The 14,420-nt window shown below is 46.0% G+C and overlaps 1 protein-coding gene and 1 long non-coding RNA gene across 4 annotated transcripts in view; one reads left to right on the forward strand and one right to left on the reverse strand.

Moving 5' to 3' along the window:
* kremen1 (kringle containing transmembrane protein 1) overlaps window positions 1–14,420 on the reverse strand; it is a 53,661-nt gene that overhangs the window by 25,788 nt on the left and 13,453 nt on the right. For 2 of the 3 annotated variants that reach the window (XM_024258030.2, XM_024258031.2), the window contains exon 2: window positions 6,065–6,227. In XM_024258030.2, the coding sequence (XP_024113798.1) occupies window positions 6,065–6,227 (163 nt within the window). Of the gene's footprint in view, window positions 1–6,064; window positions 6,228–6,506; window positions 6,756–14,420 lie in introns of those variants that run through there. The other variant, XM_024258032.2, reaches the window with a different exon arrangement.
* The window catches only part of LOC118599155, a 7,024-nt gene continuing 3,388 nt past the window's right edge, over window positions 10,785–14,420 (forward strand). The window contains exon 1 of the long non-coding RNA XR_004948454.1: window positions 10,785–11,120. This is a non-coding gene — a long non-coding RNA (uncharacterized LOC118599155). The remainder of the gene's footprint in view (window positions 11,121–14,420) is intronic.

The raw sequence follows: 14,420 nt of genomic DNA on the forward strand, positions 1-14,420 counted from the left end.
AAACTAAATAAAAATAGAGACAATTAAGAAGTTAGTTTATTAAACTTATAATGAATCGCGCAGCTTCTGTCCCTCATTACTTTCTGGGATTAAAACAAGATTAAATCAAATGAGAGAGATCAGGAATATACCTTCCATCAAACCCATTTTGACAGGTGCTCCGCCCCTCAAGATGACGTAACAATTTAATATCAGTTTTATATATAAAGGGTCAAAGGTCACCTGTCAAAATGAGTTTGACGGACAGTAAATTCCTGATCTCTCTAATGAGGTCGGCATCTAGGAGCTATTTTTTATTAAAGATAAAGTTTTGGTCTCACTGATTCAAATATAAAAAATTTATATTTTCATGGTGCTGAACGCTCACAACTTTGTTCAGCTTTACTACATTCTGACTTCGTAGAATATAAAGTGACGACAAATCGACTATTAATTACTCGTCGAGTATTTTAATAGTCGGCTAATCATGGCAGCGCTACCCACAGATTTGAGGACTTGTGAGGTCTGGGCCTTCTTGAGAATGTCTCCAGCTCTTTGCTTGGAGCAGCTCAGCTGCATGTGATGCTGCATGCAGGTCCTGCTGGTGGAGGAGGATCTTCTTTGGCTTTTGTTTCTTACAAACGACTTCAGCCTCAGTATTAGAAGAACTTGTTTTAGTAGTTTGTCCTGAGTCTGTCTGAACCTTGTAATGCATCAGGATACACATGGAAAACTCAATGAAACACTTGGAGTAAAACAAGAGTTTCTTCTGAAGAAAGATGATGAATCAGCTTTTTATCACATTGTCAGCTCCTCTCTTCTTTAAAAAGGGGAGAGGAAGAACCCCCCCCCACCCCCAACACAGGAACGTGATCCATGCGGTCTCCACAAACTCTCATCTGTGTTTAATGTTGGAAGATGCTCCGGTGGTGAAGGCAGAGGATGATGATGATGCCCCCCCCCCATGTCAACAGAGCAGAGCCCCTCCCACACCCAGAGGTAGATCACAGAAGCTGTTTGGACTCTTAATGGGCCCAATTACGCCGCGCCACTCTTCTCTTCTGCTGCCAGCGTGCTGCACGCCGCGGCGCCCTGCCAGCTCCCGCCACATTCGGCTGGCACGCTCTGCAGCCTCGCCGTGGAAGGCGGGAGCCGACGAAAACAGCTGTTCTCCGCTGGCTGCAGCTCAGACGCTTTTCCTCCACATGAATCGCAGAGTTTATCATCTGCTCTGTAATGCTTGGCACAGACGACTGGCGTATAAAAGTCTAAAGTCATTTAACAAGCAGCAGCGCTTTCATGAAGCAGACGATTGCAACCACCTCAGGAGGAGGAGGAGGAGGAGGAGGAGGAGGAGGAGATGAAAGATCTCCCTCTAACAGGAGGAGGAGATCTGCTGATCGCACTTTTGTGGTTGGAGACTCGTCTGGATCGAGGTTTGGTGTCTGATCGAGTCATTCGTGACATTAGAGGAGACTTTAAGGTCTGAGTAATGTGAGACAGTTTAAGCCCCGCCCACAAATGTAAGTGTGTAAAAGATGAATATGAAGAGGAATGATCAGACGAGGAGATAAATTATCAGATTAACTGATTATAAACACGAACGCTGAGTCATCATTTGATAATTTAGCATTTAAACTGATAATCTACGGAGATTAGGTTTAATTTATTAACCAAAGAGGTCAAAGGGCGAAAATCTACAGGAAAATTAAGATAAAAAAAAATCAAGCTTAATACAATGAAATGTGCCGACAAACTGCACAAAAACATATAAATAATGAATGAATTTCACTCCTATCAAACCATGTTTTTATCTATTAAATATTTTACATCTTTAATTTGCTCTAAATTATTTTTTAGTTTTACTTTAATTAATGATAAATGTTTTTTTTTGCTGCACCTTTCTGTTTACATGTAACTTTAATCAGAAAAACAATCACGTTTTCGTGTTGCTGACGTGACGTTTTACATTTTTAATCACCTCAGGAAACCATCAGACGTTTGTCGTGTGAAACCCTCAGAGTTCACAGAGGAAATAAAGTCTGATGATGTAAAATTTACCGGAATGACGAGCGGATCCTCAAACCATCCGACCGCTCAAACTCAGACCAGAAATCTGAACTTTTTCTTACTTTCTGGATAAAAATGGTTCTAAACTTTGAAGAAACAGAAAAAGTTTTATGATTATTTATACTGATGAGGAGCTGCTTCATCAAGCGCTCACACATCCTCGTCTTCATCGCTGGAGTGCTGTTGGTTTGTGAGGTTTGCTTTATTCCAAGACATCAAAACAAACAAACAAACAAAAACCAACAAATTCAAACAAAAGAACAATATCTTAAAATTCCACTTGTCAAGGTCAGTGGATCCAAACCCAACATCTCTGAGAGCCTCCACGTTCCTGCTATGAGGAACTTCCTAATGAAAACTTCCACTGAACACACCTGGTGTCACCTGGCTGCTACAGCGACCCCCAGAGACCCCCAGTGACCCCCAGAGACCCCAGTGACCTCCGGAGACCCCAATGACCCCCAGAGACCCCCACACTGAAGCTGCAGATTGGACTTAAAGACTGTATTTTTTAGATCTATTTAGACTATGGAATTCAAGAGAAAACCACCTGGTTAAACAATGTTTTAAAATCCCGATTCAGCCTAAAGGCCGGTCTTCATCTGTGGTCGACGGCCATGAAGGCACAGAAAGAAATAAAACACAACAAACATGTACTAATGACACGATGAACCAGAACTACATTTTAAGGTCTTAAATAAGTTCAGATGAGGTTTACAGTCATGTGAAGAAATGAAGACACCATTAAATAATCTGTTATGTCTTAATCACATGATCATATGTTAATGTCGACTCTTATTCTGAAAAAATTCTGAAGTCATTTATAAGAATCAAACTAAAACAAGACGATTATTCTACTGATAGAAGAAAAGATGTGAACAAAAGTCAAAGTTATTTTTGCTCTTTTGGCTGAAATCGGGTCATTGAGACACTTTATTGTGGCGTCTTCCCGTCCCTTAAACGGGTCTGAAAGTTTGGTTTCTAAACTTAAACATCAGCAGGACTTACATCCTTTTGAAATTACATTTAAAATGAATTTTTAAAAAGTTTTGGCTTAAAAAAATGTTTTAACGTCAAGTTAAATCCCTTTGATCCGTCGGAGACGTTTGAATTGTGTTTATCCAAATATGTGTTCAGGCTTTCATAAGATGTGACTGTATATCAAAGTTGCTTCGATCCTGAACTTATTTGTCTTCTTCTCATTGGTAGATCGGTCACGGACCTCCTCCTCTTTCTCCTCGGGGTTTCATGCTGCTCCATGTTTTCCTGCTGCTCCTCACTGCAGTCACTGAGATGATGACAGAAGGCTGTAAACCCAAATGTGGTCTGTTCTTCCTTCAGCATCAGTGACATCAGAACATCAGTGACATCAGAACATCAGTGACATCAGAACATCAGACTGAGAAGTCCTTTTGTGATCTTTGGACTTCATGCTGCAGCGAGAACCCTGAAGCTTCAGAGTTCAGGTTTAATCTCTGCAAAGCCCTCAGGTGAGACTTCCACCTGTGTTCCCACCGAAACTGAAGCTTGAGAACCGACGGATCTAAACCCAGAACAATGCAGGAAGTTCAAGAGGTTTAGAGACCTTCAGACTCAGAAATCTGCTCATTTGCAATTCAAATGTGGGTAACGACGGACAGCACATCCGCTTTCCTGCTGTGAACATCAACTCCTCACTCTGGTTCCGTTCAAAGAGCTCTGAGATCCGTCAGCGCTGAGGCCTGCGTGCTGCAGCGCCGCTCAAACCGTCCTGCTTTGCAGAAATCCTCCAAACCCGGTCCAGTTCAAACAGAACAGATCCGCCTGCTGCTGCTCCAGGAGTTTACAGAATCTCTGATTCGGGTCGGATGTGTTTCCTCTGCCGCCGCTCCGGCCGAGCCGCCGTTTGCAGAAGCTGCGGCGCTGTCAGAGTGAAGGCAGACGTGTCTCGCTGAGCCTTTGTGTCCTTCACGCTCGGCGCTTCTGTAAACTCTCTGTGTGCTCAAGCGCTGGTGCTGACAGACCGAAGACTGTCAGGAGTTCAGAGGCAAATAAACTCCGAGCAAACAGCCTGAGAGGCGGAGCCGCTCTGCTGTGATCACCATCATCTCGTGCTTTTTCAAAGGTGCCACGTTTGTAAAAACACGCAACCAGTGACTGTATATGAGGACTGGCAGTGGCCCCGCCCCCCTGGCGTTACAAACAGGAAGTACTTTCAAAACCCCATAGACTGCATAGAGAAAGAGACAACTGCTATCAGTCGTTCTATTGGTCAGAAGTGAATCCTCTGAAGTGATCCACTATTTTTATTTGTTTTCTGTAGTTATTCAAGTTATAAACTGGCCAATCAGTTGCCTTAGTAAAAGTGGGTGTGTCCTCATCGAGCGGGAAGACGTGAACTTTCCCTCTAAAATGATGCTTTGGATCACCTCACATGACCTTTAACTGGTTGGTCCTCATCCAGCTGCTGCAGAACCAGATCCAGACAGGCTCTGTTACCATGACGACACCTCCCGCCATGTGATAAAGAGTATCTTCATAAAAATAACATTGAAAAATAACCAAACTAAAGTACTAATATTTGATCTAATATAGATTTCTTTCATAAGTGACCTTCATGGTGTTCATGATCAATAGTTAACAGACTTTGCAGAAGCGATAATGGACGCCTCACTGAGCATTATCCTTTGGGGTCTCCAACTGGCGGCCCGCGGGCCATTGGCGGCCCCCGCCTTAATATGAAAGTTCAATGTCTGCTGAGAGAAATCTTCTCCATGTCCACGCCTCTCTTCTTTGATGATAGTTTTGTATTTGCTTTATTTTTCAGCTTTTTGTTAAAAACCTCCATTTGCTATTGTGGTTGGATCAGAAAAGTCCTTAGCAACAGTTGCTAGCGTCATTAGCTCCTGTCGTTTCACAGGACACACAGAAGATATTCCTTAGCTGTACAGAGATGTTCCATAAACTTGTTCTGTAGACAGTGGACACAAAAACATATTTTTGGCACAAATGGGACCCCATACGGTCCAGCCTCAGCCAGACTCCGCCTTCAGTGGCTCCAAGATAAACTGAGCTTGACAACCCAGGTTTACATCAACTGACCAATCAGATGTCTCAGTAGAAGTAGGCGGAGCCTGCTGGCCCCCACGTTCAATGTTCCAAACGTTTGATTGATAGATTTAGTAAAACCTGCTTTGGAGTGGTAGGGGCGTGGCCTCAGACTGACAGACCAATCACTGCTTACTGACAACATCTGCCTCCAACATGGCGGCGTCTGCACGGCTCATTTGGTTGGAGCAGGAAGTGAACCGTTTTTGATCTCCGATACAGTCGATGAACGTGACAGAAATAACCATAAAAGAGTCCAGTTAGTATCTGAGGTTCATTTTTATATCCTTCAATCGTTTCTGTGTCAGAACATAAAACATCAAGTCGTCTGGATCAAAACTTATCATGGAAGACGATTTGTTGAGGAAAATAATGTGAATAAAGTTTTAAATACAAATAAATAACAATATTTTTCCATCTTTACTGCAAATATTAAAGTAAATGAGACATAATCCCATCCATCCGTCTGCAGAACACGCTGAATTCCTTTCAGGGTCCAAACAAAAAGACAAACCAGAAGGGAATTGGAAGCAAACATAAAATAATTCATGGAGACTGACCCGGACGTGTCGACCGTCAGAGTCAGCAGCTCCCTGATGAGGTGTGCCTAACCAAAACTACCTAAAGAAAACAAACCAAGACTACCAAGGTCCAACCCAAACTAAGATAACCCAGCAGTGTAAGACTGCTGAGGACAAAGACCACACCAACCAGAACCCACCCAGATCCTCATTCGCTGCTCTGCTGCCTGCATGGCTTAAATAACCAGCAGGTGCCAATGAAGGCACATTGGCCACGCCCACCAGGTGAGCAGAAGGACTGGATGGAGAAAGGTCCCAGAGGACAGAACACTCATCTTTACCCGTCAGATCAGAGTAAAAACAACCCGACCCCAGAAGTGGAGACTTCCTGAGGAGCGGACGCTCACCTGCAGTAGTTGTGGCTTCCCAGACCTCCTTCTCCGTTGGGATACTTGAGCGTGTTGTACGGATGCTGGAAGGTCTCGTTCCAGAAGAGGCAGGGTTTGCCGGCTTGAAGGCTGGTCATGTTCTGAAGGCCTCGGTAGTCCTCGCCGTTGGCGGTGTAACACTCTGGAAGGAGAACAAAGAGGAGGAAGTGAAAAACAGAAATCCATCTGAGGAGGAGGAAGAATCCCAATACTGTCAGGATTCAGAGCTCCGTCTCCAGTGTACTGAACACACTACATCTCCCAGCAGCCCCAGCACACACTCCTCATCATTGTCAGTCAGATCATTTGAGCCCCACAGAGCCTGACTCAGTGTGAAGTATTGTTTGTACCAGCATTACTGAGCGTTTCTGTATGGACCTGATCTTCTGGTTCTGACCCTGCAGCCCGCCCCGACCCTCACCTGGACTCTGACACGTCTACTCTCTTCTGTGATGATCCCACGCTGATGACTGACCTCTGCCTGTCTGACCCTGATTCAGATTTGTGGAGGTTTAGTTGTTCTTCATTCCAGTCAAACCTGCAGCAGGTGGAACCAGCTGTCTGTCCGTCTGTGATACATTCAAATCAGCTGTTTTTCAGATCATCTAAACCCACAACAAACGTTTGAATAAAATGTTACAAAAGACAAAGAGAAGTTTCAGAACATTACCACAAAAATAACTATTTCTATAATACATAATAAAAAGTACAATAAAAATTGATATTTCTGGCTATGAGACTGAAACCTCTCCAGATCTGGCCTCCACTCGTGTAAATATCACATTTTGGGTTTTATTGCCGCAGTAGTTAAATCTTAAATCTGGAGCCGTGAGATTACAGCATATAAGAGGTAAATCCATCAAGAACTCGGGTTACAGGAGGAACTGTTTCGCCTTTTCTGGTGTTTTTGTGTGTTCATAACTGGTCCTGTGACCCGCCCACTCCTCATATGTTCACATTCCTTCATATACATGTTAGTAAGATTCATTATTAACTGTTTTAAGTCCGTATATGAGCAGCAGCTTCAACCCAAAGCCCAAACCATCACTCGTCCACCACCGTGCATTCCAGTATTTGTTGTTTTAGCTTTGAAGTTTTGTTTTGGTGCAAACTTTCTTTGAGAAGAAGTCGGTCCGAACTAGTCGTACTCGTTGGGTCTGTTCCTAACTGCTCTGTCAAACGCGTCAGCCCTGAAGCTTTCCACTGAAGCCTGAAGAATCTGACGTGAAGCGTCTCGCCGCTTCTCACACCACCAAACGGAGGACGAGAGTTCTTCAGGTTCGCTCCAGAGAACTGGAAGAGTATTGTTTCAATTAATGCTCACGCATGAGAACGGGGGGGGGTATGAAGCAAAGATGGTTCGAGTTTAAAAGTGTATAACAACCATATGTGGTTTCCGAAGCCAAACAAAGGCTGTTGGGAGCTTTTCTTCTCTGGAAGAAGGAATTCAAACAAACAGCGTGATGGCAGGTTGATGAGCCGTCAGCGCGCCCCCCCTCGGGGGCTCCCGCCTGAAAAAGACTCTCAGCTCTGTTTTTATTGCATCACTGTCAAAAAGACCTCATGTTCCAGGTGAACTAATTGCTCTGATTGATTGTGATTGATCATCAGAAAACAGGCTTCGCTCTGACGGGACAGAAAATGAGAAACGGCGCCGTCGCTCCGATTCTGTCGCTCCGATTCTGTCAGTCCGAGTGTGACAGAAGTACGATGATCTGCATGAAGTTGTTCTCTGGTCCAACTGTGGAGGTGTCAGAGGACAGCAGCTGGCCTCCATCAGGCTCCGCTTTGCCTCCAAACTCAACTTCCTCTTCTGTGACCTGCAGTTACGTCAGGAACGTTCAGAAAACTTCCTGATCGTTTCTCTTTGTTGTCACTTTTTTGGGAAAGTTCAGATCTTCTGCCACACCCAGAACTGCTGACAACCACGAGAAACCCCTGAAAAAGACGTTTGAGTGCAAAGTTCTGTCTTCTAAAGACATTTAAGAACCAGAATGTCAGAGTCCAGAAGAGTCAGGCCGACGTTCCTGCAGCTCTGAGACTCCAGAGAAACACGGAGCTCCAGAACAGAGAAAACCTTCACAGGAGATCCAGGAGGTCGAGAACGAAGCAGAAGAAGATGGATTCAGAGGATGGGATCAGTTCAGGTCAGAGTTCCTGATCCAACAGTCAGAAAGAGACTTCTGGACTAACAGATCCATGGAGAGTTCCCTGCTGAGCAACAAGAAGACAGAAGGACATGTGGACGGTCCACGAAACTTCCAAAATGATGAGACACAAGAGGATCTCTCTGGAAGGAGATAATTCTATTGTGAATGTTAAAAGTTGAAGATGCTGAAACTGATAGAGCTCTAAAAATGATGAAGGTTACTCAAATATTAACTAAATGCCAAATTAGCCTAAAAACTGGAGAAATGTGTAAATTAGCAGCTAGCATGATGCTAAGCTCCAAATGAGCCTAAGAACCCAGAATTTGATGATAATTTTAAAGTTTGAATTCTGTCTCTATTGAAAGTTTTCAGAGTTTAAATGTACGTAAAGTTTTTGATGATTTGAACGATTTCTCATTTCCTTTGGGACATATTCTGCAAATATTTCAAAAACGATAAAGTTTATAAATACCAAAAGGTCAAGCAGTAAAGTCCTGAACGAGCTGAAGGTTTCGATAAGATTTCTAAAGTCTCTGAAAGTGTGATTGAGTTTGTAAAGTGTGATTGAGTTTGTAAAGATGCAGAGAATCACTATCGTGAGAATGCTTCCTGAGCAATCACACAATCAAGCAAATGAATCGTGTTTAGAAAATGAGCTTCCATGTTTGCACAAGACTCCAAGTTGTGTTCACACGTCAGTCTGAGTTGCTCCAAATCAAAGTGTTTTTTGCTGTTTTCTACATCCATCACGTGGCAGACAGGAACTCGGCGGCGGCGAGGAGCAGCAGCGTGTCATGTTCCTGTTCTTCTGGTGCCCTCCATTGTTCATGGCTCTCAGGTGAATGCTGCCTTCATGCACGGATCTCGTGAGCAGACTGTAAACGCGGCGCAGAGCGAGAACAACTCGACTCCAACTTCAGGTGAAAAAAAAGTGCTTAATGGTTTCTGTCGACCGGAGGGGCGGAGTCACGATCGGGTTTACCCCCGGAGGGCGGACGGTAAATAACGCTCAGGTCTCAATAGATGCACCTGTGAGCAGATGTAACCGATCGCTGTGAGCAGAAGATTCCAGGATAAGACTTTGTTCTGTCGGCCTCTGAGTGACGGCTGCTTTTGTGCAGGTCGGCGGCGCCGCAGACGAACGTTCACGCCTGCAAGAGGAGCTGCTCAACACCGGAACCACACTGTCAATCAGAGCGGATTCATTCACTGCTCCAGTTTCAGAACGAACCACGAAAGAGTTCTGAATCGTTCTCTGATTTCTGGACTTCAAACCTAAAACAAGAGTTTCCTGTTTGAGAGGTTTGAAAACAGAAGTAACTGGAGCCAGAACAGTTCACAGAGTGACCACCGGGGCGCTTCGGTCTCCAACGAACATTCAAACTGATCTGAAACAAATCAACAACGCAGAAAAACACACCAACCAACGCCATCTTTCAACCAGACCTCCAGGATTCACAAAGTCATCTCTGGTCTGATCTGGGAGGGAGGCGGGGCAACAGCAGCTGCCCTCCAGGGGGCGCTTCTCTAATGTCAAGGCTTCTAAGTTCCAGCTCCGCCTGTTTTATACAGTTAACAGAAAAACAACCGAGTCAGTGGACTGCCGCTGCGTTTGAACCCCAACCTGCCAGAATCGAACCGTGTAGCCCATCCCGTATGGAGCTAAAGTGAGGCCAATATTTGGGTTTTTAAAAGAATTTTGGCCCAAATTCAGCTCCATACTCCAGAGGAGGCAGGAAAAGTACGGAGCTAATCTGAGGCCAATATTATCTAAAACTCAAATAAAATAAATAGAAAAAAAAAAAACTTTGTGTTTGGCAAAACACTTTTTTAGAATGTCTAAAACTTTTTCATATTCTAAAATAAACAAACTAAAAAACATTTTTTTTTCATCTTCAGATGTTTTTTTGTTTTAAAACTAAAAATGTTAATTTCAGAACTTTTATTCAGTTTAAATCTTTTTCTCACTTTAACTCTTTTTTTTTAGAATCTGAAAATTTCAAAATCGACAATAAATTAAAAAAAGATTTGAAACTGAAATAAAGTGTTGTAAATTACATTTTGAGTTTTAAAATAACAATAAATAAATAATAATAAAAATACAAAACCAGATGGATAAATTCAAACATAAATCCATACAAAGAGGTTTAAACGTTACATTAAAAAGGCACAAATTAAAAATGTGATTTGCCTTTGATTTAATTTCTGTATGTTCTGCCTGAAATAAATAAATACTAATTACATTTTGACCGTAATCATGTTCTCCATCATCAGAGAAGAACCCGTTAAAAACATCGTTTTCATCCGTGGGTTTCTAAACTCCAGGAAAAGATCGATCTTTATTGATTCAAAGTTAATGAAACCGACTTCGGTCATTAAAGGAAGGAGCAGAGCTGCACGTTTTAAACGTTTATAACCAACAAAGTCCCACTGAGATCCACAGATCTTCTTCTGTCTGAGAGGCGAATTTAACGTCTGAAACAAATAAAACAACAAGTGATTCCAAATCGATGATTTCACGTCCAGATCCTTCAGGATCTTCTGAAGCTGTAGATGCTGATGTGTCCCGCGACCTGAGGCCTGTTTTGGATTTTGGCCCCTTGTGCGACCGAGTTTGACACCGCTGGTCGAGATGGTGGTAACCATGGCAACAGCAAGACAAACACAGAACCGCGTCTATAAAGAGCTGAGAGCAGGACTGAGTCACGGCTCCTCCAGGAGTCCTGACCGCTCCTCAACCCCGCCGGGCCCTTCGGTCACCTCCTCAGGGGCCGGACCGGCTCTGCTTCCGGAAACCTTCCCTCGTCGGCACGTGGTCGGCTGATCCGCCTGCAGCTGGAAACCATTCCGCCTCTCTGCGGCGGGCGAGGCTCCAGGATTAGACGGTAAATGTGGCAGCTCTGAGCCCGTCGGGGTAACGAAGGGGTTCATGTGGGTCTGCCTTTGAGGCGGGAGCGGGTCACGGCAGAACCCTGAGACCCGGTGAAGACGAGCGGACGGTTCCAGCCCCCCGTGAACGCCCCGTGTCAGAGGAGAGAAGGAGGAGCCCCCCCGACACCCCCGTCTCTGCCTGCAGAGGGCTGGAGCTTTTTTGTGGTTTGGTCATAAGCCGTGATGGGAACCAGAGCTGCGGCTGAATGAAAGAGAGCGATGGAGAGGGGGAGGCCTCCAATAAAACAGATCTGCAAATAGAAAAAGTCCGGGAAACGGGGGGGGGACGAGCGAGCCCCCAAAACAGACAAAAACAACTTCTAATCCCCCGTTATTACGCTGGATGAGATTAGCGCCTAATGACTTCCACATTGATGCGTTCAAGGTTTGACGTGCAAAAAGAAGCCGAAGTTTCCGCGCCGCTCCTGAACGCCTCACAGCTCTTTCTGAGGGATGAGAAGACGGATAATTACAGGCGGCTGCTTCCTCACATGAGGGCCGACAGAAACGGCTTCCTTCCATCTTTATTATAAGCTTTGGGATCTTCAGGACGGCGAGAACACGAGACTCCAACGCACCAATGGAACGGAGAATCTGAGGGCGCCCGGCCATCACACGGCGAGCGCCGACAACAAACCCACGCTCCGTTCCCTCTCCACTACTGTCGCGGCCCCATTAATGTAAGAACGGAGGCCGAACGCGTCCAGATGTGACGGGTTACAGGGTTCTTCTCTGGGGGGGGCCCAGCTGGCTGAGGCTCAAGTCTGGTTCCCAACGGTATCCGTTTCCACATCAAACCACATCAGACGTCAGAGGCCCGCTGGAGGAGCGCCTCTCATTCACCGCCGCGGCGGTCGGCTAATGACGCTGGTCAGAAGTTCATGAAGGATCGCGAAGGTCAAGCAGAGGTCAACCGCAGGGCAGAAAGGCTGAACCTGCAGGCCGTGACTCCTCCCTAATGGAGGCTCTTTGCTTTCATGCTGTCGTCACACAAACCCGGAGGAGCGGGTCGTAAAGCCCCGAAATAACTTCCAGCCCCGTCCGGAGCTGCACCACCCTCAGAGCCGCAGGGCCGCTGCCAACGGCTCGGGGTAGCACCTCTAAACCCGGCCCGCTCCCCACAGCCCGTCATTGAGCTGGGTAATGGGAGGAGCCTTCGGGGGGCTCCAACCACAGACGGCGTCTGCTCAAACAGACGCCGCTTCCTCCAGAAGAGGAGCAGCGGAAACCTTCGCGGAGCCGAGAGGACAGCCGGGCTGACGGCGGCCCGGGACGGCGGCTCGGGACGGCGGCTCGGGACGGCGGCTCGGGACGGCGGTTCGGGACGGCGCCGAGATCCATCAGCAGCACGAGGCTGACGGAACAAGACTTCCTGTTTAGTCTCATTGAAGATGCTAGTGCTGATGGCTGAAAACGCTGAAGCTGATATCCAGCTAAAATATTAGCTACATGCCAAGTTAGCCTTAAAAATCTTAGTAAATCCCAAAATAGTACAAAAAACGATCAGAATGCTCATTTTTAAAACTTTAAAACTGTAACTTTTTAACATAATTATGAATAATATAAATGCAGGAATATTATTCTAGAATCAATCAACTTAAACCTTAAATAACTTTTAATATTTTACTCTCCATAAAAATAAATATTTTGTCCAAATTCACGGGCCGTGACTTGGACTCATTGAGGTGACCCACAGACAGATTCTCGTCTCTTTTGATTCTTCAGAACTAGAACTAGAATAAAGGTTTCTGGTGACTCTGAAGCTCAGAACATCCAGACTGAAATAGTCTTTTAACGGGCTCTCAGTGTTCTGGGTTTTATCGATGCAGATTAAACTAAAGTAGGAATTAACGAGGACCGAGTGGCAGGAGCGTCAGGGCGGGACCGGGCCGGCTTTACGATGCCGCAGACTCGAACCCGGACCGTAACTTTTTCCTCTGGTCTCTTATCAACAAGTCCTTTTCCAGATGAGCTCTGGGGTGCAGATGGAGGAAGTGGGAGTGAAACAGCGACGTGCTAACTCTGCGGCGAGGAGGGAAACACAGCGTGCTGCGGCCTCCTGGAGGAGACCGCTACAGGCCCTGCGCCGCTCAGGGAGGAGGCTCAAACGTCAGCTGATGGTCATCCTTCCAGCTCCTCCTCACCAGAGGAGAAACCTTTCATTCGTGGGGAGGAAGTTAGGATGCAGCGGGGGGTCCACACAGTCTCATCCACCATGATGTCATTCTCACGCCTCACTGTGCTGGACACGAAGCTCCGCCCACATCCAAGCCGCCACTCAGAGCAGCTGAAGGAGAGCGCCACCTGGTCTGCAATCTGTGGCTTTACGCTGCTTCACACTGAACTGTCACAAACCAGTTTGGATCCAGAACCGGTGCTGATCCAGTTAAGGTTATGAACTGGTTCTGAGCCATGATAAACCAGTTTAAATCCAGAACCCGTGTCAAACCAGTTTAGATCCAGAACCAATGGTAAACCAATACAGATCCAGAACCTGTGCCAAACCAGTTTAGGTCCAGAACCGGTGCTGATCCATGCGTGTCAAACCAGGTCAGACCCAAAACCAGTGTCAAACCAGTTTAAATCCAGAACCTATGCCAAACCAGTTTAGATCATGAACCGACTCTGATCCATTGTGTGCTAGACCAGTTCAGGTCCAGAATCTGTCCTGATCCAGCTCCGGGTCAGGATCTTTGACCCCCCCCCCCTCCTAGAACCCTACTGGGTCGGCCGGACTCCCCACACCTGTTTTCCATCGTTGGCGCTCAGGTTCGCTGTAATCCCAGGAATGTAAATTATACGTGGTTCGGTTTGAGGTGAAGCCGTGAGCGCCGCGTGCAGCCATCACAAAGCCCCCTCCCCCACCCGGCAGGCGCATGATTACAGGGCAGACGAGGCTGACGGGATAAATAAAGGTCTCAGGTTTTAGCAGCGGGATGGAGGTGGCCCCGCCCCTCTAATGCAGGCAGCAAATCAAAACAAACAGAGAGAAGCTGGAGCGGCTTCAGAAACGTCCTTCTGACCGACTTCATCATGAACACCAGAGACGGGACGAGATGTTTCAGAGGAAAACAATGTCTGGAGACGTCAACTCATCCCGCTCAGACGGAGATCCTTCCATCAGGAAGAGGAGAACGTCCTGAGGAGCTGCTGGTTCATTAGCTTCTATGTTTGATCACTTTTCTCTCATTTTCATGATAGTGTCTGAGAGCAGCTGAGGATTCATGAATCAAACCCCGACTCACCGTTTGACT

Source organism: Oryzias melastigma, linkage group LG9 (assembly GCF_002922805.2).
Source record: "Oryzias melastigma strain HK-1 linkage group LG9, ASM292280v2, whole genome shotgun sequence".
NCBI classification, from domain to species: Eukaryota; Metazoa; Chordata; class Actinopteri; order Beloniformes; family Adrianichthyidae; genus Oryzias; species Oryzias melastigma.